Below are 26698 nucleotides of genomic sequence, written 5' to 3'. Positions count from 1 at the left end.
TAGTATCTTGTCCTTACTACCTAACTACCTCCAGCATCAGGTTCAAGCTTCTTATGGCCCAGAAGATTCTCATAATGTCCTCATACTCTGCGTGTATGTGTGTATGTTTATCTAGGTGGTGACAAAGAAAAATCTATTTAATGTATAATTTGAGGTGTGGGGTGAGGAATGTTTCCTTGGTTTTGTCCCTGTTGAAGAGCAACTGTGTTTGGACTGTGACGTTATTCATACTCCATTATTTATTTGCTCTATTTGTTTCTGTAACTCTAGGGAGTTCGTATATGATTGGTAAATAGGAGAATTATATTAGCATAGTGTGAAATTTTCAATTGTTCATACACATTTTTTATGAGCATGATCACTTTGCACCACTGAGAAACAGTAACTTACTGCAAAGTAAATAACATGAACATATGAAGAAGATGTAGGCAAATAGACACTGTATCATAGTATTTATTTCTTACCTGGCTAAATTTGCCCATGCACTCTGTCTTGGAAATGATTACGATATATTTCCCCCTTATCTTTGTTAATTTCAGCAGTCACAAATCTTTCTTACACACATCACATCTTTCAATTAGTTGTTAAGAGTTTTTGGTTATTTGCATGCATTATATCATTTAAGTCTCAAAACATCCCTAAGAGTTAGACAACTTTGTTACCCCTCCTCTATTTGTTTTCAAAAAATTTTGCTTAACATACGAGAAAAATAGGATTCAGAAAGGTAACTTGCTCAAGATAAATAAGACAACTAGTAGATTATAGTCTCAGGGTTTAAACCCAGTCAATGTCCACAGACTTTGCAATTAACTAGTAACAAGGCAATGATTCATTATACAGGGAAAAGGATTTATTATAAATAACTAATATTACATTTTATTAAAACTATGGTGCATATCTTCTACCAATTATTCTTCAATAAGAGGCCATGTGTTTATTCGAATCTTATAAATTCACACATTCCTCTGTGCCAGGTAATCTTCTAATTTCTCTATATAGTGGTAATATAAATGACTATAGCTACCTATCCTCATGATGTTGCACAACAGTAAGGAGGAATGTATACTAAGCATCTTAATAGCTACATAAAATCATTTCAGATAGAAAGATCAAAAAGCAAGGTAATGGGAAAAAGTAACGGGGAAGTAGTACTGGGGTCTGCTCATTCTGATAGTATCAGGGAAACCAAGGCAGTGATAGCATCAGAGGAAAACCATTCAAAAACTCAGATTCAGACACAGAGAATGGAATAGTTGAATATAACAAGGTTTAGCATTTTGTAAGTAGCGAAGTAGTTAAGATCATTGATTAGGTGTGATTACAATTATGGATACTAGAATTGAGCCTAGAGAAAAACTTAAATGTGGGAGAAATAAAAAACTTATCATAGTGAAAATAGTAAGATAATTGTTGGGAAGTCCTTGGAGAATCAAAAATTATCTGAGCTAGAAATACTAAATTAAATAGGAAGGAATGGTAGTGATGATGAGGAAGTAGGATGTTGGAAATATGTGTTTTGGAGGCAATGCATTTATTGGTGAGCATGAGACTCTGGGAAAGAGTGAGAGAGTAGACAGAGAATATTTGGATGAGTAGATCAAGGAACTAAAGGACAGGGAATTTAAGTGATATTAAAATCACCTACAATGGTACAATGGTAAATGAATAGTGGTAGAGAGGTTGCTCTGAGTTAAGTCCTCAGTGACTTAGATGGAAATACCTGTGGATCATAGATGGCAACAAGAAGAAATAATGTCTGTTGATAGGAATTACCAAAGGAGAATGGAGAAAAAATGTTTTGGATTTAATAGCAAGGAGGATTCCTAATATACTTTAAGGCACACAATTGGGTTTGGCATAAAGAATAAATACCAGTTGAAGAATATGCAGAAAAGTTTTAAAGTAAGAAGATTGAGGGATTTTTTGAGTGGAAGTTGTTGATTTAAAAGTTGTTGCTGATGACAGACTATAAATGCCCTGAAGTACATTGGAGGAGTCTGAGAAAACATGGAGAGACGGACAGTTAGGTCTGATTAGTTGTTGTACAAAGCCAAATTGGGAGAAGTATCACTCTGATGTTGGATGCTCTGAGACATCTGAACAACTAAATGATATCTAAAGTAAATGGGAGTATAGGTATAGGCATGATGATCAATCCTGGTGGTTCCTTAGAAGTATGGTGGGTAATTACGTGAATAAACTGGTTATAAACTTAAACCAGGGAAGACAAAGAAATAGTTCAGTTGTGCTCTGTATGCTCTTCTTCCTGTCCCACATTTTCTTGTTTTGTGTCCTGTATTTTACTGTGAAATTGGCTTGTTACTTTATGTCTCTTGCTTTCATACTCTTTATTTTATAATTCTGAATATTTGTTTATGCAGCTTTTAAATATTTTTAGAACAATGTCTGTTTTCCTACAGAAGGCTTGCTTTGTGGTTGCTGATTATACAGCATTATAACACTTTGTCTTTCTTATTTGTGAACTTTGTAATAGCAAACTCTCTAGCAGATGCATTTTCTTTTCAAGGTCAGCAAAATTATACACATTGGTTGATGCTGGTTTGAGTGTTAAAACTTGTTGTTGTTGTTATTGGGTATAAGATAGGAAACTGTCCTCTTATTTTTCAGATACATAAACACTATCACACATATTTTTACTGGTTTCCTTGATTCCACTTTAGTGTTTTCACTTAATTGCATAGGTGGCATTTATAAGACTGCAAAGAAATGGTGTACAGGGAATAAAATGGTTCATTTATTTCTAGTGAAGTACTATAAGGAAGGAATCATTTCTCACAAATAAAACAACTGATTCAACAATATTAAATCACCAGAAAGTATTTTAGTACATCAAGGAAGGGTTTTGTATGATACTTGGTGTTTATTTCCAATGAAAAAAGAAAGAGAATTCATGTGTTTGCCCTTTTGTTCAGGCTTTTAGCCTTTTACTGTTTGGAAAGAGTATAAAAGTACTACTAAAGCAATGTAGCTAAAGTGATAATTCAACGTATGCAGGACATTCTGTAATGCTACCATGTTTTGTATTTAGCATTCCATGGCCTGGTCAATATTTCCTGTCCCTTAATTTTGTTTTGTACACATGAGAACTTCCCATTGGAGCAGGGCTTTTGCTGGACAGGAAAGGAGAAAGTTGTGTACATCTCTGGATGCCAGAATAAGGAAAATAGTTGGCCATTATTAAGAAAAAGTTTAGATTTCCAGATGTATAAAATTTTACTAATAAAACTGCTCAAAAATTTTTAAAAACCTTTTATCAAAATCTGAGATTAACTATTATTTTTTACATCTTTCTTAAATTTTATAAGGTATTCAGAATGCTTAAATCCAAAGAATACTTTCCACTTTGTACATTATTGCTGTCCAGTATTTTGTTTTTGTATATGAATGTAAATTATTATTTATCATTATTAATTTATATATTCAAATTATATAGATATTCTGCTAACTTATATAAAACATCTACTTATGTGCTAGTTTCTTTGCTCAATATTGTTTAGTTTATCTCAACTCAGTCCTAGAATTAATTTCTTTTTCTCAAAGTTGATCCTTTGGATGTTCATCTACTAACAGACAACAAGGGTCTATTGATGGTAAGATTTGTCAGTCTAACTAATAATGTTACTATTTTATATTTCCTTTTAAAAAGTACTCCATTCGGAAGCTATTTGGACAATATCTCTTGTTGCCATCATTTTGAAATCTGTTCTCAGTCTAATTGCCCTTCATGAAATTTGAAAATATCAAAAAATGTGAGGTAATTAAAGACTCTGGATAAAATTGTATGTCTCCAGAGATTAATTTTGCTTCTTCAGGCAGTAGGGCTGGACTTTGGAACTTACAGATCCCTTGAATCCAAACAAGTATTAAGATGATTCAAAATTCAGCTTCATTCCTTGTGAGAACTTGTGTTTCTGATTTGTCCTTATTTTGTGATACCGGTTGAAAAAGTGGGCTTTTACTAGGACTTCTCCTTCTTGATTGAGAATAAAATCTGCTTTTCTGTTTTCTCAGGCTTGTGAGTCTGTGGAAAGCCTTGCTCAGCTGTCTCTTTCAATATAAGCAGATATCCTGAGAGGAATGAGTCTTCAGTTGCTGGGCTCAGCTTTCTTGGATTCCCTTTCTCCCAGATATTAGCTTCATAATACTTCATTTTTATTATTAACTCTATGGAGATTTTGATAAAATATTTTGCCATACTTTCTTAGTTGTCCTCAATAGGAAGAATTGGGTAGAACATATAGTTTACTATTGTAGTTAATGGAATTCTTTGCATATGCTTAAGGATGAATAATGTATGGAATATCATTCAATTTTCTATTTCTTTTAATGTTTTTTTATATTCTCTTATTCCTTTTAATTTTCTACTTTTTGAGTAATTTCTTCTGGTTCATCTTCCAATTGAAAAATTCTCTCTTCTGCCTCGTCTTATTGACTATACAATCATTCCATTACATTTTTATTACTATAAAATTAACTGTTTTCTATAAATTTTATTTGGTATTTTATCAAATAAAACTCTAAATGTTTATAGTGGCATATTCTTTTCTCATGTTTTTGATTCTTTATTTTACATCTTTACTCATTTTTTAATAAATTTAGGTGATTAAGTTTATGAGACACTTTACATATCTGATGCTCTCTGGACTTAATCTTGGTCTTTGATCATTTATTGTATTATATGCTGCATATAAATAAAATAAAAGTCTCAGTTAAGGCTTAGAACAATCAAGGGATTGAGGAATAAGAGTGGCTACATATATTCATTTTCCTTTCCTTCACTTATTGTTTTCCTTTTACTACTCTTTGACATGCTATTTACTGATTTAAAAGAATCAGAAAAAAAAGAAAACCATGGTATATTAGAAAGTTTAGTAAATTGAGAATTGAGAGTCTTGGGTGCTAGACCAGACTTAACCATTAAATCATTAATTTAATTTAGGCAAATAATTTCATCATACTTGGCCTTATCTTTTTCATTGTTATGATTAAGAGTAGATATATTTTGAAGAATTTTACAGTATGAATATTCTATGATGAAAAATTTTATGTCTGCTTATTATACATAAAAGCATTATGCATGTTATGTGTAGTAGTTTATGCTTATTATGCCAATTATTTTTCTTAATTTAATTTACCTTAAGCAAGGATTAAAAATATATATTATTAGGATGATTGACAAAACCTGATGCAAAGTTTCAGGTATTCATTTTTAATAATACAGAATTATTAATAAATGCTTTTTTGAGAATTGATATGTATCTTAAAAGTTTTTCTGTCCACCTCCCCACCAAATAGAGGAGTTTATGCTACATTATCTTTATATATTCGCATTACACATATCTATGAGAGGAAACCAGTGGCTAACCACTTTCAGTGAAATTCTTACCTTGCACAAATACTCTTTCTTCCAGTTAACCCTAAAGGTGTTTTTAATAGTCCTTGTCTTTATTCTGCTTAATAATTTTTCAGTATTTAAAAATTACTTTCATTTTCCCCTAAATCTTTTTCTTTAGATAAAATATATACAATGTTTCAGAATCACCTCATGAAAAGCAGCATTTCAAGACCAATCATCATGCTTGATGTTTTCAACAAATGGCCTCTTGCCTGTTATCTTTTCTTCAAAGTGTTGTGTATAGATGTATGTTCAAAACTCAGATCTGGTGTCATAGAATTTAAGCACAGGAGACTACTAACATCACTCTTCTGGAAAATTAATTTCTTTATTTTACCTCATGCTTATAGTTCCTTTAATTTATTTCTCATTACACTCTGGTTTTATTTGCTTGCCCTACAAGATTATCCTGAAATGGGATGCCATTGGAAATGCACTTAGCAGCTACTGGTTCACAATTGTTTTTCAATTACACTTGCAGTTATTTAGTTCATTTCAGGAAGTCATTTTAGATTAAATCAAGTTGATTTCATAAGTTTTAGAGATTTTTTAAAAAATGTTTCTTTCCTACAGGATTTTAATGGCCTTCTAATTATGTTTACTTTAGCATTTATAGTATTACTCTCATTTCCTGTGGTAAGAAAAAAGTCTACTGAAGGTGAAATGCAGTGTTCTATGCTCAGAAATTTACCATCAAAAACCTCTTCATCAACTATTGATGATATCTTTCCTTTATTAATTTTCATATAGAGAATGTCATTAAGAGATTTTGCATTATATTAACTTTTAGTACATATTCACATTATGCCAGACTTTATTATTCCAGATAGAATTGTAAATGTTTCCTTTGTATTAATGTCTTGTTATTCATCCATTCATATAACTATTTTTCCATTTTTTATATTTTTAACCTTAAAATGAATCTGCATTATATATATATATATATATATATATATATACACACACACATAGTCCTTTTATATGTACTTGTATTTGAAAAAAGTAAATATATATAATATATAACATATTTATATTACATATAAACACATTAATTATATATAGTTCACTTTTCAAATGGGTTATTGAAAATAACAATTAATACCCTTTAAATTTATGATGCTACATTTTGAGGCTTTATTACCTAAAGGTTTTGTTGACATGTCACATATTTATTTTTCTGAACATTTCAAATGTATTTCCTAATATCCTGTATATATCAATTATTTAGAAAATATGGGCCTTCTTTGCTTCTTCCTCTCTGGAACTGTCATCTCCCAGATTAACTCTGACTGCAACACTTGTATCTAGTGGTAGGTCACAGTGAACAATCCAGACAAATTCACTCGTTTTCTCCTACATGCAGTTATGGAATTTTGAGACACTGAACTGAGCTGCATAGAAACTTGTACAACATTGTTTTATCTTACTTCTGCTAAACTCTTGATCACAGCCAGCTCTGAATAGCATACTCTTAAGAACTGTATTCTGTTTCTCTTTACTCTTCATCCTATCTCACTGCACTAGCCACAAAGCACCCAAGATGTAAACAACAAAAATAAATCACTGCTTTCTTTCCCCAAATGTCTCTGTGGTCCACTATGAATATTCCACCACATTAATTAAGTGGTTTCTTTAATTAATCCTTAACTGCTCTCAGAATTTCTCCCTTCTAGTAAGACTGGTGATCAAGGAAATGGTAGAGGTTAGGGGGCAAGTTTTACCTAGAGTCTTATGTAAGAGAGTCAAGTTCTAGGTCATGAAGGATACTAATTATTTCTGAAAAGTTCCTCCAGTACATTTTCTTCTAAATTTCTCCTCTCTCAGTATTAATATGACACATATGTTTCATTTAAGTATTCAATACTATGTGTAATCAAGAACTATCAAGAATAATTTTAATACCTTTTAAACTATACCACACTAAATAATTTAATCTATCCATACTTTAGTCTGTATGTTGTAACTACTAATTGGCTCTATATTTTCATATATACAAAGATAGAACACATGTCATCAGTGAGTCAAGAATAAAATATTTCTCTATTGCTGACTTTTATCATTTCTAAAATTGAATATCTGGAAATATGAATGGTGCATTTCAGTTAAAATTTATACTGTTGATCAATATTCTATAAGAGGAATTCCAATCATAATAAAAATGACGGCAGTCAACATGTTCTTAGGTTAAAAGAAAGTAAGGACAGGCATCTGGCATATGTACTTGAGTGTATGTAGCTTATAACATATTTTAGATGATTTATTTCCAATATAATTATATTATTGCCCTCTTGCTTTATGTTTCAAAATTTTAAAACAAATCTTTTTGAAGAAAGAAAATGTTCAAACTTTTAAAATCTATTTTATTTATCTTACAGGATTTAATTCAATCACTGATGCCAATTTTTATGAAAAAGCTCTATAATACAGAGCTTTAGGAAATGTATTTTATTTTATAATAAAAATACTATATATATACATATATATTAGATCCATATGATTCAGAATAAAGAATGAACATTAATCTTATAAAAACACAAATGTATCTCTACAATTTAAGTTATTGAAGTGAAAGTTCAAGAAACAATACTGAACCCGTCTATCCAGAGTTTATTCTAATATATGACATCCCGGCCATGGCAATCCATTTCTGCTTTATCCTATTCTATTCTATTCCTTTATATAATGTTGAGAATAACATTAATTATATTTTTCAACTTACTAATGGGTCAAAACCAGCAGTTTAGAAAACCCTATCTTATTAAAATAAATATATTTGAATTACATGCAGACATTACTTATTAGGATGTTACTACATAGTGATATGAACACTTCCATTCATCAAGGATAGAACGCAAAGTCATGGCTAGAATATGACAGGAGTTACACAAGTCAAGTTCAACATCTTAAGTAATTTAAGATACTGGCAGATGCATTAGATCTACTACATAGTCATAATTCAGCTGTGAGCCAGCTGTCCAAGTTCAAATGTACTCAGCATTATTAATAATATTCTAGACCATTCATATATGCTAAAAAACCTTGTACAACATGGGTCTTTTATCCTTTATAAACTGTCTTTTTCTCTGCTGTTCTTCCAGCCTATTCCATCTCACCCCAACAATCACAGAGCACTTCAGAAAATGTATGTTTTGCTCTTTGAAAAGACTGAAACTAATCTATAGCTTTAATAGGCAGTTATTAATTCTCTTTCACTAGGACACAGTGTTCAAAGATCACAACCATTAAGTGCCAGGTTTATTTCATAAGTAGATTTATAGTTTATCCTTGTGGAGAGAGTTGGAAGGACATGGTTTTCCCTGAAGGTGTTTAGAGCTTCTAACTCCTCTGACTGATCATTGTGGATTCAGCCAGTATTGATTCATCTAGTTCATAGACAGATCTATTTGCCTAGAATGATAGAGTAAGTTTTGCATTGGCATTTCCACCATTAAAGGCATCAAAAAGTGCTATTGAAAATGATGTCTTACATGAATATTGTTAAAATGGACAGAACTTGACAGCTTATGCACACCAATCATAAGTGCTCAATGACTATTTGTCAAATATAAATGGAATGTCATAAGTTTTGTCTTTTCTTCAATATCCATAATTGGAAACAATTAAAACTGTAGACATCTCTTTGCATTTGTTTCCATCATGCTTCTTTGGCAGCAGATTTTCAATATGAATAATAAATGTAGCTATTTATAAATACTTTTAAACAGATAATGTTAACATGCATTTCAGAACAACAAATGGCTATATAAATAATAACAATTATTAGTAAATACAAAACAAAAATAAAGTCTCTTTACCTACATATTTTCTAATTAAAAACAGTCAAAGGTCAGAGTTAAATGTTTGTGTCTTCCTCATTTGCCTCGCTATTACTAAATTTTGTTTAGATATAATCCTAAATAGCTTTTAACTTGTGATTACAAGTTTTGACTTGTGACTTTTTTGTCCATGAGAACTTGTATGTATAGTTGTCTTTTTGCAGTAAATTTAGAAAGAATTGATCCCAATAGTCTAGTTATGTCATGTTATCATTAATTACTCTGACACTTTAGAAAGTAATGTTTTGAGAATGAAATAACAACTGTGGAATATTCTTTTGATGATATTCTTCTTTCAATTTATTTTTTATTAACTGAATGTGCTTAAAATTGTACTTCAAAGTTAAGAATTAAATTTTCAATAGAGACTTTAAAATAGTAACATAGAATTCATTTTAAGAGAAAATAATTATATTCTGGTAATTGTGAACCAACTTTTTTTTATGGCAGTGTGTAATAAAGGTATTTTGATTTTCTTAACCAGATAGAATTTTTAGTAATCTATGTATTACTAATAGTAGTATAAGTAAAAGATACTAAAGTGATGATTCTGCTATAATTAATATGCCCATAATACTAAAAGTCAATGGTATATATTATTCTGATAGAGTGCCTTACTCCTGATAGAGAAAATAATTCACTTTCACATGCTAATGTTAAATAAATCTTAAATGAAGTCAGAGTTCTCCAGTTTTAAATGAAGATGTTTAAGATTATTTTTTGAAGAGTAATTTTCAAAAAGCACACAAGTCATAGGTCACTTATTTTAGAGCATGTCCACAAATTGAATGCAACTATTTAAAAAGTCCTCAGATCAAAAAGCAGAAAACCACCACCCCTAAAGCTCCCATCATGCTTTCTTCCAGAACTATCCACAGTGCTTCTCAGCACCCTGCAAAGGGTAACCACTATCTCCATTTCTGGCACTGGATGATCATTTTTATTCACTTCCTGAGATCTAATCTGTCTTCCAATGGAAACTATTGCTTTTTAAATGTGTTTAGGGCTTCCTGGTGGCACAGTGGTTAAGAATCCGCCTGCCAGTGCAGGGGGCACGGTTCGAGCCCTGGTCCGGGAAGATCCCACATGCCGCAGAGCCCGTGCACTACAACTACTGAGACTGCTCTCTAGAGCCTGCAAGCCACAACTACTGAGCCCACGTACCACAACTACTGAAGCCTGCGTGCCTAGAGCCTGTGCTCTGCAAGAGAAGTCAATGCAATTAGAAGCCTGCACACCTCAACAAAGAGTTGCCCGCTCTCACCACAACTAGAGAAAGCCCCTAAGAAGTAATGAAGACCCAATGCAGCCATAAATAAATAAATAAATAAATACATTTAAAAAATAAATAAATAAAACGTGTTTACACCTCTGCTTACAATTAAATGTTATTTTTCATTGAATAGGTCCAAAGTGGTACCCTTCTCGAGTGGGCCTGCAGCTAGAACGTGGTAAGAACCAATTTCACGAATCTGTTTATTTAGAGTCCCTTTCCTGTCTCAATAGATAATATTTATTTATCACTTACTAAATGGCAGGTATTATAGTAAATACTTTAAATATATTATCTCATTTGATCCTCCCAAAAAGGTAGTGTTCCCCTTTTATAGGCGAGGAATTTTAGCCTCACAGAAATAAATTTCACACATTCACTGTCAGTGTGTATTGGAGACAGGATTTGAACTAACATCTATCTCAAAAGCTTTTACTGCTATATTCCTGCAATCTACTGCTTCCTAATATATTCTCAGGGATACAGCTTAGCTCTGTTTCCTTTTTTTTTTTTTTCCTATTTAAAAGCAGACTAAGGGAGGTAAGGAGGAACAGAATGAATGAATTATAGGGAAAAGTATTGTATCCATTAATAACCCTCAAGTATTTCAAATTTTCAAACCTTATTCTCCATTCAGAAAATTTATAAATATACACACTAAAGCGAATACTGCTTAGAATCATTGTTTTTGACATTGCATAAACTTGACCTTAAATTTGGACTTGTTGAAAGCTGTGGGTAGAATGTAAATTTGGGAGGGATACTCAGTTCAGGTCCATGACAGTAAATCTACAAGAGGCATCTATTAAGGAATTTCAATATCTAAATTTTTCCATTCAATCGTGAACTGCATTTTATTTTTCTGCAGTTTTTGCTTTTCCTAATATTCAGGGTATCATTTCTTAGACATCACATTCACTTAAGGACAAATGATGATTTTCTTGGATTTCTCTAAGATATTCTGTTGTTTTCATTGTTATCTTAAATATTCCATCTTTCTATGAGACTTCTATGTTGAAAACATAGGAATCCACATAATTCTTAAAAGTCACACTTTCTTAAGGCCTCACATTTTTCCAAACTTAATTGTTCAAGACAAATTCCCATCTGGCTAGAGTGTAAAAGAGAATCATTGTCTTGTTTATTTTTGCCTCTGCAGGGCATAGTATGTGCCAGGCACATAAATACCTTTCAACACACGGATACTGAAATAACATAAAATGAAATAGTGGTTTTGTTTTCTGAACTTGACTCTTATGTAAAGAAAACTGAGAATGCCACAGGCGTCAATGTCAAATGTAACTTCAATTTGAAGGACACTATATTGGACTGGGGGATTTCTGTTACTTCACCCTTTCTGGTGAATGTGACTTTTTACTTTCCCCTCACTTATATACCTGGTTGAGTGTTCCAGGGTGTGATCTGAATAAAGTATAACCCTCCAAGTGTTCTTTGATAAGAATATGATGGCATATTTTTAAAAATGAATCAATTCATTTAGCAATACAAGCAGGACATGGTGCAAAGAAGACGTTATTTACAGTAATGCAGAATTTTAAACCTGCCTCTTCTACTTATCTTTAGAGTCTTCTTTTATAAAGTAGAGCTAATAAAGAACCTAACTTATGTTTTTTGTGGGGGGGGTGGGGAGGTTTGTAAATATTAAGTAAGATTAAGTTTATAAAATGCTATAATGAGTTGTACGTGGTAGATGCTTCATTGAACATAGTTGTAACTACTAATATTAAGGAAAAAGACTTAATACAAAAACAAAGCAAGGCATGAATATTTACATTATAGTTGCTGCCAGAATATATTTGCCAGAATGATTGCACTATAAGTAATGACGCCATGTGAATTTAGAGTCCTTTACAGTTTCCTGACACAAAAGACTGCTAAAACACAAATAAAAGAGTAAGCAATTGATTTTATGTGAAAAATAGCAAAGGTTTATTTAGCTCAGTGTTTCTGCTGAGCTGGGCTGGACTTGGCTTTGCTTGGTTAATCTCACTCAAATAGCTACAGTCAACTGGTGGATTGTTGAAGACTGACCTTTTTAAGATGGCCACAACTACAGTCAAGCCTCTCTGCTCTATGATTCATCAGAATATTCTGGGCTTGTTATCATGGTGGCGTCAGAGGTGCAAATAAATGAGTACAAGAACTCAAGAATTCATGAGATTCAGGCTTAGAACTGGGATATGATCCCTTGTCCCACATTCTATTTGTCAAAGCAATACACTAGGCTAGCCTATATTCAAGGGGTGGGAAAATAGACACCAACTCTTAATAGAAGGAACTAAAAGTCATATTGCAAATGGTGTTTTGGTAATGGTGAATAATTGCAGTCATTATTGCAATAAATCTGTCATACAAACTGGTAACTAAAATGTGCTCTCTCTTATTACTGCAATTAATATACTTCATAATGTCCTGGAAGTACAGGGTTGAATTTCTAATTCTTAGAACCATTAGATTTGTCCAATAGAAAGTTGAAGCATGGGTAAAGTTGGTCCTTCTCTTCCCATCCCTGACTCCAACCATCCATACCCCATTATACAACAGCCTTGACAAACCTGTAAGGTTAGAAGTATGCACCTTAGTGTCTGGCCCATTCTTGGGAGAAAATGACCCCAAAAGATGCATCACTTGAGTTAATTCAGGCAGAAAATTCAGTGCTCTTAAATGGTCAAAGTATCATGTAGATGGATGGGCTTCCATTAGGCATGGTCTCCTGGGCCCACATATTCCTCTCCCACTGGAAAATTTAAGCCAGCAATTGTACAGTGACTCTTCCTAGTGAGACAGGCTGGAGCCTGGGATCCTTTGCTGCAGTGCTGCAATGCTTGCACCTGGACACACCTCTCCTCAAGCAACAAAATACAAATAAACTGTATGGGACTACAAATAAATTCATGTATGTGCAGTTGGGACAAATTCTGGACGGAAGATACAAAGAGACCAAAAAACCCACCTGCTACTTTTGAAGAGCCTGGAACAAACGCGAGGGGGTCGGGAGCAAGAGCAGGGTACTGCGCATGACCCCTGCACACAACACCACCTAAGAGGTGGGCAAAACACCTGAGCCACCCCTCTGGCCCTATCTCTGGACACACCCCTACTCTCACTCCATATAAGGAACAAGTACGCCCCCGCCTCAGGGAGCAGGCAAGCAAGGAAATCTTTTGTTTGTTCTCTCTTCCCCCTGCTGTAGCAGGCGTCCCAATAAAACCTCACCTGAATTTCTTGTCTGATCAATTTCTACCGATTAAGGAGGCCAGAACCCTGGTCGGTAAAACTAGTATCAATATATTGAAGCTCTGTATCCCTCTTTCTGACTCCTTCATACAGATTTAAAGAATTTGTTATTAACTCAGGCCCACCTAGATGACCTCTTTTGAAGTCATATATCATAACCTAATCAAGGAAGTGATAGCCTATTATATTCATGTTGTATTTATCAAAATTAATATATAACAATTTTATATTTTTATCTTACATTAAAATACCTATAATTGTAATTGTAAATCTATGCTTTGAATTTTGAAAATTATCTAATGATAGTCATAAATTAACATCGTACTCTTTCTTTCAATAATAGAGAATAAATGAAACCTGTACACGACTGAAGATAATATAAATCACAAATAGATTAGCATAAGCTATAATATAAATAAAAACAACAACAGGGGCTTCCCTGGTGGCGCAGTCGTTGAGAGTCCGCCTGCAGATGCAGGGGACATGGGTTCGTGCCCCGGTCCGGGAGGATCCCACATGCCGTGGAGCGGCTAGGCCTGTGAGCCATGGCCGCTGAGCCTGTGCGTCCGGAGCCTGCGCTCTGCAAGGGGAGAGGCCACAACAGTGAGAGGCCCGCGTACCGCAAAAAAAAAAAAAAAAAAAACAGCAACACTAATAGCATTATACTTGTGAGATACATCCATGTTGGTACATATGGCTCTAATCTACTCATTTTTCTTTCTGTACAGTATACTGTACAGAATATTAAAAAAATAAAAATAAATTATCTTAAAAAATGAAAAAAATAAAACAAAATATAGTTATCCATATCTCATTTATGAACACAAGATTTTTTTACAATGTTTTGCTATTACAAACAGTGCTAAAAAGGACATCTTTGTACATATTCTTCAGGACACACTTGCCAGACTTACCTAGTGTTTATTTTTAAGAACAGAACATTTCCCTTACACATCTTCTGACATGTTCTGTTTACTTTCCTCCTATTTAATGAGAATTCCTTCTCAGTAACCTTTGCAATATATATGTCTTCTTACTTCAAAAGCCTGGAGTGCTAGAAATCTCAGTCTTAGTTTCCATCTTTTCTTTTCAAACTGAATGCATAAATAATCTCATCATGCCCCATGGCTTTTACTGTTAATGACTTTTAAATAATCTACAGAGCTACCCAACTGCCTACTTGACAGTTCCCACTTGCAGGTCTAATAGATATCACACACTAAATACACCCTAACCGAAATTTTCATTTTCACCCAATATCCTGCTCTTTCCTCAATCTTCTTCATGACAGTTAATGAGATTACAATGCACTTAAGTGCTCAGGTCAAAAATATAAGCACTGCCTGTATCTCACTGAATCCTTTTTTCTCTCAAGTTGAACCTGCTCTAAATTCAAAATATGTCTGGGATTGATGAAATTTTAACATTTCCATCAGTGCCATGTTAATCCAAACAAACCTCATACCCTGATTGACGAATTTTTTTTCCTCCTAAGTAATCTTGCTCCCTTTCTTCCCAGTTACCACACAGCACCCATAACCATCTTTTAAAAAGGTGAATCATGCCTATATCCAGGTGCTTTGCAATGACTTTTAAAATCATTCTACTCCAAATAAGTTATCTTATAATAAAATAATTTATAGAACAGTTGATATGTATATCTACTGGCACACAAAATTATACTTTAAAAATACCTTGTATCATAGTTGATTATGATATCACCTAATATTACATTTTCTCAGAACACAATATGATAGTAGCTAGTGGTAGTCTGTACTTTGTTTAAATAGCATTGGGAAACCACTGTGTATTTGAAAATTTGCCAGATATATTTTATAAAATGGGTTTATTCACGTTATCTTACTTTAAAGATTTACTGTAAATTGCAATTTCTATGTAAAATTCATCCTTAGCTTTCACTGGTTTCACATTAAAATTATTTATCATTATGCTTTGAAATTGTATTAAAATGATATTTCCTTGTTGTTTAAGGTGGGCCCTTTTTGAAGGACTACATAACCATTCAAAGTGTTGCATCTTCCTCCATTGTCACACTTTATTTTACAGACCTAGGTCAACAAGTCAGTTGGACTACAGTAAGTATCGATTTGAAATGCAATAAACATGTCCCACATTTTGACATAATTTGTTGACATAGAGGACATTTTCTGTCAAATAATTTCATAGTGAAACAAAATATTGCACTAAAGGTATTTTAAAATTTCCATTCTTACTATGATCAGTGGCCAAATTTCCATTCAAGATTTGGAGAGATGAAAATACATGGTTGAAAGAAGGAGGATAAATCCCTTTTTAAATGTCTATCTATCTTATGACCGATGGCTTTCTGCTTTCCCTATGCTTTGTCAGTTACATAGTGTTTCTTCAACTTTTCCTTCTAAGAGCCTCGGGATAATGAAGACCCATTTGTTTGGAAAGAGTGGAGAGAGAATATTCAATAAAAAATATTCCAAGTCAGTGGGGAGGACATTTTAAAGACTGAGAGTGAAGTAGTAAGACTTCTTTGTGTTCTCAGAGGTGGGGCATTCTTCTGACTTTCTTGAAGGAGGTGTTTTCAAAGTGGTGGCAACTGAATCCAATAACATTAGAAGAATGAAGACCATATTAAAAAACAGGAGGACTAAGAAACATAAAATACTTGACACTACTTCACAAGTATTGACGTATTCATGAGTAATGGAATAGATGGATGGAATACCTTCAGTAGAAATAAGCTATGAATCTACGTGATATTTAGTGACAGGCAGTTAAGGAGTTAATCTGATAAATAATTTTGACTAGTGCAATCATTCTATTATTCAATTAAATTAAACCTATTTTTATATTGTTCAACCTTTTAAAGTTTTTTTTTTCTGATTACATTCTATTTCATATTTGTGATATGGTTACTTTTTAAATATTTTCTATTCAAAATGGCTTTCTTTTGCCAGCAGAGTGCTTTGAGTTTTCCCTTTATAGTTAAACAATCAATTTTTTAAATTATTACAGACACAGGATAATTTATACATTGTTACTTAATTCTCAAATGGAGAAATTCCAGTTTACATTCATTAATCAAAATGTTGTCACATGCTTTACTTTTCCAGCAATTTCTCCTTTAACATACATTATCTTCCTGTATTTAGATAATTATTTTAGTGTGTTTGGTTAAATGGTTCCTTTAGTTTCCAAGATTTTCTGAGCCTTTGAGTACTAATTTGTTGCACTAAAAACTGAGTTTATAGTATTCTGAACCCTTGTGAAGTATATCATAATGTTGACAAAACAACATACTAATACATGCATCATATAAGCAAAGGGCTTAATGTTTAAATGTGATATCTACAGACCTTTGCTAAAAGAGACTTTAGACTAGCAGATTTTGATTTTTGAAGGTTAAAATATTCACAGTCTTTGTCCACATTTATGATGAAAAGGGAATTCTGTCTACAGAAGTAGTATCAGAGTGAGTGACAATAACTGTGAGTTCATAAGAAATTCCAGCTGCAGCATTTGGATAAGCACTGAGGAGAAAAAGTGCTAAGGTAGAATTCTATGACAATTGTACTAGAAAATTATAGCTTATTTGGGAAGAAAGTCATTTAGGTGACAAAGAGAACTCTGAAAATAGGCTGGCTATTTTAAAATCAACCCTATGGTTCCCACACTCTTTTGCTCCAAATGAATCAGTCCTATTAAATGCTAAAAATATACACATTATATTGCAATCACACCCACTTTATATCAACCAAATTATACAATAAAAGCAATATTTTACCACACATAACATTGTTGCACATTCATAAAATATTAAAATGTACTCCTATAATAAAAGAATTATCATAAGTATTCTTTTTGTGAGAAATAATCTCTTTAATTTAGCGAAGTCAAAATTAAGATTTTAATAATATTTTTCATGAAATAAGTGTTTGTTACAGAATATTGAGAAAATTCTTGCCTCATGGAACTTATTGGAAGACTTAGGAGAAAGGTTTATTATAATAATATAATAATCCCCATCATACAAATCCTATTAACTAAAGATCTTATTCAGTTTTCACCATTTTTATATTCATTCATGTGTGTATATAGTCCTATGCAATTTATCTCTTGCATAGATTCATGTATCCACCACCAAAATCAGATACGGAATTATTCATTCCCACAAAGGAACTCCCTCATATTACCCCTCTGTATTCACACACTCTTTTTCCTGTCCTGGGGCAACAACCAATCTGTTTTTCAACTCTATATTTCTGTCATGTGGCAATTGCTATATAAACAGAATCAAATATTTTTTGATTGATGTTTATTTGTCTCTAAGCATAGTGCCCTTGGGATCCATCCTGGCTGTTGCATGTATATCAATACTTAGCTTCATTTTATTGGTGAGTGATATTCAGTTGTATGTATGTAACAGGGTTTGTTTAATTATTCACCCATTGACAGACATTTGACTGGTTGTCAGTATTTTGCTGTTACAAATAAAGCTACTACCTATCTGAGTGTAGGTGTTGGTATGAACATAGTTTTTTATTTCTCTGGGACCACTGTTGAGTTTTAAGAGTAACTTTTATATTCTACATACAAGTCCTTTGTCTGATACATGGTTTGCAAATATTTTCTCTCAGTTTTAACTAGTCTTTTCACCCTATTAACAGGACTTTTGTTGTTGTACAAAAAGTTTTCAATTTTAATGCAACCTAATTTAGTAATGTTTTCTTTTAAGGATCTTGCCTTCACTATCATATGTAAGAAACTTTTGCCTAGCTTTAGGCCCAGGAGTTTTTCTTTTATGAGTTCTTCTAATAGTTTAATATTTTATGTTTTAATCATAGTTTTTTATTCTAAAGAATTATCTATTTTTAATTGTCAAACTTAATGTTTATTTTTAATTTGCCTCATGTGTCCTATAATCTACTTTTTGATTTTTTTTTCTTACTCCATATGGATTAATTGTCATACTATCTTTTCTATTAGCCTCTCTGGTATTTTGGTTGTTATATCTTATCTTTCACTAACTCTAGTGATTACCCAAGAGATTACAATGTGCATCTTTAAAATATTAAATACTAATAAAAATTGTTTGTTTATTAATGTGAAAATACTTCACAGAGAGTTGAATACCTTTAAGGTATTTAGGCTCCTCTTGACTTTTCTATTACTGTGATATATTTTAATTATATACTTTAAAGTTAAAATCTACTACTATAATATCACATGGCCAATCTTTATTTAGATTTATCCTTTTTACTGCAATTTCATTTTTCCTTCTAATACTGAGCTTACAACTGGTACCATTATCCTTCTTCCTTAAAAACACTTTTAATGCTTTAATCTGGTTCTGTCCTTGATGAGTTCTCTCAATTATTGATCATCTTAAAATGTATTTATTGAACTTATTTAACTTCTATTCTTAGAGAATACTTTTGCAGAAAAAAATACATGTTGGCAATTATTTTTGTCTTTATTTCACAAAATTGCATTATTTTGACTTCTGACTCCCATTGTTTTTGTTGAAAAGTCTACTGTACTCCTTAAGTCTTTTCCCTGGCTTATTTAAAATTCTACTTTTGTTTGATTATCAGAAGTTTGATTATGGTGTACATAGTTATGATTGTGGTTTTATATTTATCCTGCTTTGGGTTTATGTGTTATCTGAGTCTATGGTTTGATATATATTTAATTTGAAAAATTAGCATAATCTTGTCATCTTTTGATTCTCTATTATTCTCTTTATATTCTCCTTCTGGGATTCATATTACATTTTCATACTTTTCTTTCCAGAGTTTTCAAATATCTGCCTAAATTCTCAACCTTTTATTTTTCTTTGAACATTAAAAGATTGTTTTCTAAATCTAACTGATAATTCTGTTATGTGAATCTTTAGTTCTCCTGTTTTCAATGTCCTTCGGTTATGGTCACAATATCTTCACTCCTTGTATACCTTCATATTTCTGACTTAGTGTGGGAAAATTTATGTGACTAAATTTAAAGATAACTTGAGGCCTAAGATGATGTTATTGTCTTTCAAAGATAATCTATCATTCTGCACATGGACTAATGGCACTATTGTGTACAGGTCATCTCATTCCAATTCATGATTGAAATGATTTCAGACTGAGCTTCAGTATCTATGAAGACAGATCTATTTCTGCCTCATCTTCACTCCTAATTTGTAACTCTTCTAGATCCCGGCCCAAATCCTGGAGATTTTACAGAGCCACCTCTGTCTTTGAAAGATACCAAGCAATAATTTTTGTACTTCCATTCTCAAGCACCCTCAAAAGATTTGGTCTTTTTATCAGGCTGTTACCAAGCTTCATATCCCAGGTCAATCACTACTCTGGAGCTCCATTTAAAACATCTTGACCTTCTAATTCTTCAGTGACTCAGTAGCTCTTTGGAGCCTGAAAAACATTTCAATCAATTTTTCTTGCTGATCTCATTAGGATGGTTTGTTTGAATAACATGGGAATATGTTTGAATAACATGGGAATATAATTCTCTGTTATATGTTATGCATATAATAGTTAATTTTTCTTTAAAAAAATTCTAGTATCATATTAGCTTCAATAGTATTCACTGAGTAAAAAGTGATATTACTACTGGGAAATGTTTTTGTAATTTTACTTAGTAGCTCTCCTATCTTTGGAAAATTAAGGTTGGCACTACTTTATTTTTGTCAGCAATTTCCAACAACTGTGAAATGTGCAATTTATTTTGACTGTCAATTGCTATTTCAGAAAATAATTAAAGCCAACACCACCCTAATAATGACAGGACTAAAAAAAAAAAATAAAGGAGAATGAAATACATTAAGTGCAGTCTGAGTACAAGGGTCTTAATCAGTTCACAACATTTGCAGCTGAATGTTACAATTTATATTCTCTAAACAGCTTATTGCCTTCTTCCTTTTCAATTTAGACATACACCAATTTGAATATTCCACAGAAGCTCCAAAAATCCCAATTACATAGCTTGCCTAGTAGAAATAATGGATTTTACATTTAAAGCAACACCTAGTTTAAAACAGAGAACTTTCTATAAGGAGAAGCATGAAAATAACTTGATGTCAGAAATAAATTGGAATTTAAAAGTAGTATATATCTTCAAAGTAAAAAGAAAGTGCATCTGCTTATTTTGAATATAGAATCTCTATTAAACTTTTGGATTATGGAGTTCCCAGTCTTTGTAAATTCACCTGCTTTGCTTAGGCTGTATACCTGTAAATACATATGTTTGTATGTTTATTTTGGCTTTAGTCTTGTTTTTACTCTCTTTTTTTGGTAGAAGAAGAGCAATTCCTGTTTCAGAAGTCTGTTTTATTAATATTTCTCTACATGGCTCTTGTTTTTCTTTACTCTAAATCTATTTTCTGATTACTTCCTAAATGTAATCAAACATCTCTATTCCTTCTATCTGCACCCAAATAGACATTTTGCTTGAAAGATGCATTGTCTAAAAGTTATTTCTTACTATCCTCCAGTTTTTTCAGGTCCGGATGTATCCTTCATACTTTGGTACTCTTTTAACCCCCATGTTTCAGCATGAACAATATTTGTGATAAAATGCTGGGTCTTCTACAACATATTATTGTAAGTTAGCAGGCTCCCCTGATTTTTTTAGGAGATGATGGAGATAAGATTGTAGTTTAATTTTCTCTGATCCAAAAAAGTTTCATATTTGTGATAACATTTTTACTAACTTAATAAAGAGTGACATTTGGTCACTCATACAACATTTTTCATTTTTGACATATTACAATAGAACTTGCTCAAAATTGACTTGACTAGGTCAGAGGCATTGAAATAGATATTTTAAACTTTTTGTTGTAATAAAACAATCACTATCCTAATTATTCTAGAGTATTATTAACTAGATTCTATTATCAGACATTCAAAAGTGGTAAATATTTTTATTCCATATCTGAATAATCAGGAATGTTGTATGCCATAAACTAATATAGTCTCTTCTCTAAGTAAAAATGTCACTTTAATACTGAATTTATCAGATGTTGCACTGTTCTTATCCTCATATAAACGTCGTTCTTGCATCATGAGATAATAAATATCATTTTTAAAAAGTATAACTGAAGAAACCTGCATGTATAAATAGCTATTTATACATGTGTATATATACATATATATGTAATTATATATGTATGTGAATAAATCATATATTTTAACCATGTAGCTACACAAAATTAACACCAGAGATAAGAGCATAATTAATAATCAATGTGATCACCTGTATTTTTGAGCAAAATATGTACAACTTCAAGTTTCCTACCTTAGAAAAATGATGAAAATTGGCAAAGACAAAGCAAAGTAGTAATGGCAGTCGAATTTATCATTGTTATGTTTGTATTCTTTCTCTTCTCTTTGAACACCCGTAGGGGAAATTATTTTTGCTTTTTTGTCTGAAATTTTCAGAATGTGACTTTAACCTGGTTTTAGCATCAAAATAAAACCAAATAATTGACAGTCACCAGATTCAGAAAACTATTAGAAAACAAGTCAATTATCTTTCTGCAATCACAAGGTCTCATTTTCAATTATCTTTCCAATTTTTATGGTTGTCTCTCTGTGGATTGCGTATCTCTCTCCACATACATGGTTGCCACTTAGCTCCAGAATTCAGAAGTCAATCTTATAAAACTACTCACTCAGACTCATTAGAATTAATCTAAAATTTCCAAAAGAGAGAAGTAAATTATTTCAATCTGAATAAGTGTCAAATCAATTGAGTTCAAAATGACATGGCCATAAAAAGATTAAAAGAAAGAAAGAGAAACTATTTCCCATTCCATTCAATGACAAAGACAGTTAACACAAAAGATTCATTTGTATGGGGCTGGAGAGACATGAGAAATGCATTTATGATTGTGTGATTAAATAAAAATTCCTGTGTACTATTTATGAAGAAATCATTATGTTCAATATTTTTAGTTAAATTAACCATTTATGATTGTCCTTTTCCTTAACACTTGGATACTTCTTCCAAGGAAGACTTCTTGCTATTTGCGATAGCACTTAATTTAGTTCTTTTTCAAGAATAGATGCTCACCTGTCCATTTCACAATTTATGTAGCAGGCTAAGTCTGTGGACATGTTTATTATGGTCCTAAGTAAATCTTAATCATATCTATAAAATGTACTGTTAATCTAAATCACCTTCTTTTTTTAGGTATTTTTGGCTGAATACACAGGACCTCTGCTAATATATCTCCTCTTTTATTTGAGGATTCCATATATATATGACATGAAAGAAAGCTCTAGAAGATTACGTCACCCAGTGGTACAGTAAGTAATACATATACATGGAACATATAGATTAAGGAGGAGACAAACTAGTACACAGATATTATGCTAATAAATACTTTTTGTAAATGCAATTATAGTGGATTCAGTTTTAGGGTAATATATTTTAGATAACAAGAAGTAATGTATGCATGCCAACTTTTAAGTTTATAAACAGGAACTATTACTTAATATACTTAACACTTTAAGTATACCTTAAAACAGAGGTAATTTCAGTTAATTATGATCACAATCAACAAGAGAAAAGCTTAATATTAAAAAGTTGAGAGGCCATATATAGGACTCAAAATATTAATACTTCTCTAAAAACATGGGCAACATTGCATAGAAAAGAAATAATGACTGAACTAATAAACTGGAAGAAAAAGGTTTTAAAAATTACAAAATCAAATTTTACTTTTAACCAGGACAGTTATCAAAGCAGAATATATAGCTATAGTTCTTCACGTATTGTGGAAATAGTCTCCCTCTCTCTCTCTCTCTCTCTCTCTTCATATCAAATAACAAATTAAAGAGAATGAATAATCATTCAAGATGCTATGTTGACATGTAGAGTTACCAATTTGTTAAAAAAAAAAAAAAGGAACCTGGGCAAATGACTAAACTCTAAGTGAATTAAGAAGCAAAATTCAGGTCATAAGGATGCTAGAAGACAGAGAATAATTTGACTCCTGGATTTCTCATCTCAGATTTGTCTTTCCTTCACTCTTAATTCTGTACTCCAGCCACAATTACCACCTTTCTTGTCCTGATACTTACCATGCCCTTAGACACCATCCCTCTTCCTCCATCCTTCCTCCATTGCCTCCCTCTTCTTTATTTTTTTCAAACTTCAAATAGAGCACAATATTACTTAGTATTAGCCATTCCTATTCCTTCAATGAGAAATACGTTACTAAAATGTTTTTCCTTTATACAATTTATTACTTTAGAATTATATATTTACATAGTCATTTGTGTCTTTCCCTCTATAGAGTTTAATTTCTATAATGGGTGTCTTTTGGTGTTCAGTCAATTTTGCTGCTTAACACATTACCTGATTTATAAAAAATACTCAATAGTAATGTTCTGAATGAATAAATACATGAACCAGTTACATGAAAATTTATTTTACATTAGGCACTTTTAGAGTATAAAAACAGAGGAACCTGATCTGGATGTGAGTTCTGAGACGGGCTTTTCTACGAAAGTTATATTTGAACATTTTTCTTTGTTTTCTGAAGGGACGTGTCAGATTTTAACTAGTAAATCTGAGGAATCTTCATATGGAAATTATCTGTGGTACATAGCAGTTTGATGCTTTGTAGGAGCAGACAGAAAGCTAGTAGAGCACAGGCACAGAGAAGCAAGGGGAGATTGGATCTCAGGGATCATAGTCAGGTCAGTATCTGACAATTTGCTCAGGGCCTTTTGGAATGTTAAAGTCTACCTTTCTTTTTCTTAAGTTAAGAGAATGTCCAATTCATTTAGAAAGAGTCTGGGGTGGAGTGTTCATAAGAGAATGTAATTGCCCTCATTTTTTAGATCAAACATATATATGTGTACCAGATATATATCACAGCATGAAAAAAGAACACTTTTTTTTTTCTCAGCAGCATTCTCAAAGGAATTGACAGATACTTGGTTATTATTCTTAAACACAAACACAGAATGTTTTATAACATCTCAGTGATAAATGTATCTGTTCCACATTCTTCCTAAGGAGCAAATATGTGAAGTTTATATTAAATCATTCAGAGGAGATACACACAAACACACAAACTACTTTTGAAATTTAAATGTCTAGTAGAGGTCAGGTCATCCCTCATATACCACACTCCATCTAAAAAAACTCTAAAATCTTCTATTTGTTGCCTTTCCTGAGCCCTTCTCAAGTCCTGGAATCCTTCCACTGTGCCCTCTGCAATTCAAAATCCACTGTTAGCAAAATTTCTTATATTGTCAACCTTTTATCTGAATATTGCCTTCATATTCTTCCTCAACAGAAACCTGGTACACTGCCTCCCTTGCAGCTCTATAAAGTGTCTTCTTTCACAGCCCTCATACCTTGAAACTTACTTGATGAAACATAAGATATTTTCAAATATTATATTTGGGAAAAAGAGACCCAAGCCTATTTATGGATGTTCAATTAGTTTAGCACTGGAAAGAGAAAGAGTTGATGTTTGAAGGGAAGTCAACCATAATTAAATAGAAAGAATATTTTGGAATGAAATCAGACTTGGTAAGTGCAAAGTCCAATAATGTGCAAAGTGGTATATATCCAGATATTAAGTCATAGCTAGCTGCTATGCTAATATCTATGCCCTAATGGTATAATATAAATTAAATATGTGAACTAATTTAATCATAGTTTAAATTAAAATTTCTCATTTAGTGCTCTGCTACATTGCTGGGCATAAGATAATTTTTCTGCTTTCTTACAAAATGGAAAATTCTACTACTCAAGTATTTATATAAATATTCTGAAAAAGAACCAAGTTAAGAGAGATGCTGATTCTCTTACCAGTCCTTTGAACCCACATGCAACCTCTTATATCAGGATGTTTGTTTTTGCTTCTCTTACTGTCTAGAAAGCTCTGTCCCCAAATATCTACACTTTGTTTTCTCACTTCTTTCAGGATTTGTCTATTGTTCTTAGATATACACATCACACAGAACATGTCTCTCCCATAATAGGTGCACAATTATATTTTTATGAATTAATGAATAATGATATATTCCCTAATGATTTAGCCAGGTTGGTTTGTTTTTGTTTGATTATTTGTTTTCCCTAAAGTCATTCTTATTAATACCAGAAATCATTAATTCATTGTGTTTAATATAAACTTACAGTGTAGACTCAATGTTTGATTTTACATCTTGTAAATGAAATGCTTATTTTTATGCTTAACCTTTATACATTTAAGTATACAGTCTTTGATCCTTATTGATTTTCTTGAAAAACAATTATAGTTTTTGAAGTTTTCCAGGTTTATTTATAATGAAATAGGTGCATATTTTAATAAAAATATATTTTAAATATAAACAAGAAAACATGCTTCTATAAATCATATTTGACATTTACTTTTTAAATATTAGTTATACAAATGACAAGAAGAGGTGATATGTTAGAATAGTAACAAAAACAAAGCAACACAAAATACTGCAATATGTTAGGCAGTCAAAGACCAAACATAAAACAAACTAAACAAAACAAAAGCTGCATTGACTCCATAGGAAAGGAAATTTGAACTTTTTCAGTCTATGGTACTTGCTAAAGGACAATCAAACAATGAAAAAAGTATTTTGAATATTATAAAATGTCAAATGCACTGTAAGTATGTTTTGAATACTTTTAAAGTTGTAAATTTTCTGCTTCAATCTTAAGGCATATTGATATGAGCATATTTACAATTATTATATTTATATATATATATTCCTTGGGCAGATGTGAACATACAGTTTATGACTGTTATTATGAAATATCTTGAGACTCATCAGAAGTAAATTTATAGAAACTGTTGTTACAGTACTTTTATTATTAAATAAATTTAGAAATTTTCTATAATAAAAATATCAAAAGAACTTGTGTTTTGGTTACCAGAAACAA

General features: G+C 31.9%; 1 protein-coding gene across 1 annotated transcript in view; it reads left to right on the top strand.

Annotated features, from left to right (window-relative positions):
• The window catches only part of TECRL (trans-2,3-enoyl-CoA reductase like), a gene marked incomplete at both ends in the record, with an annotated part of 97918 nt that overhangs the window by 42901 nt on the left and 28319 nt on the right, over positions 1 to 26698 (top strand). The window contains 3 exons of the mRNA XM_082602039.1: positions 10659 to 10703; positions 15776 to 15879; positions 22973 to 23088. Of these exons, the coding sequence (XP_082458165.1) occupies positions 10659 to 10703; positions 15776 to 15879; positions 22973 to 23088 (265 nt within the window). The remainder of the gene's footprint in view (positions 1 to 10658; positions 10704 to 15775; positions 15880 to 22972; positions 23089 to 26698) is intronic.

The sequence above is a fragment of the Mesoplodon mirus genome, assembly GCF_964341445.2.
Source record: "Mesoplodon mirus genome assembly, chromosome: 2".
Lineage (NCBI taxonomy): Eukaryota > Metazoa > Chordata > Mammalia > Artiodactyla > Ziphiidae > Mesoplodon > Mesoplodon mirus.
This window is presented reverse-complemented; position numbering and strand designations above follow the sequence as displayed.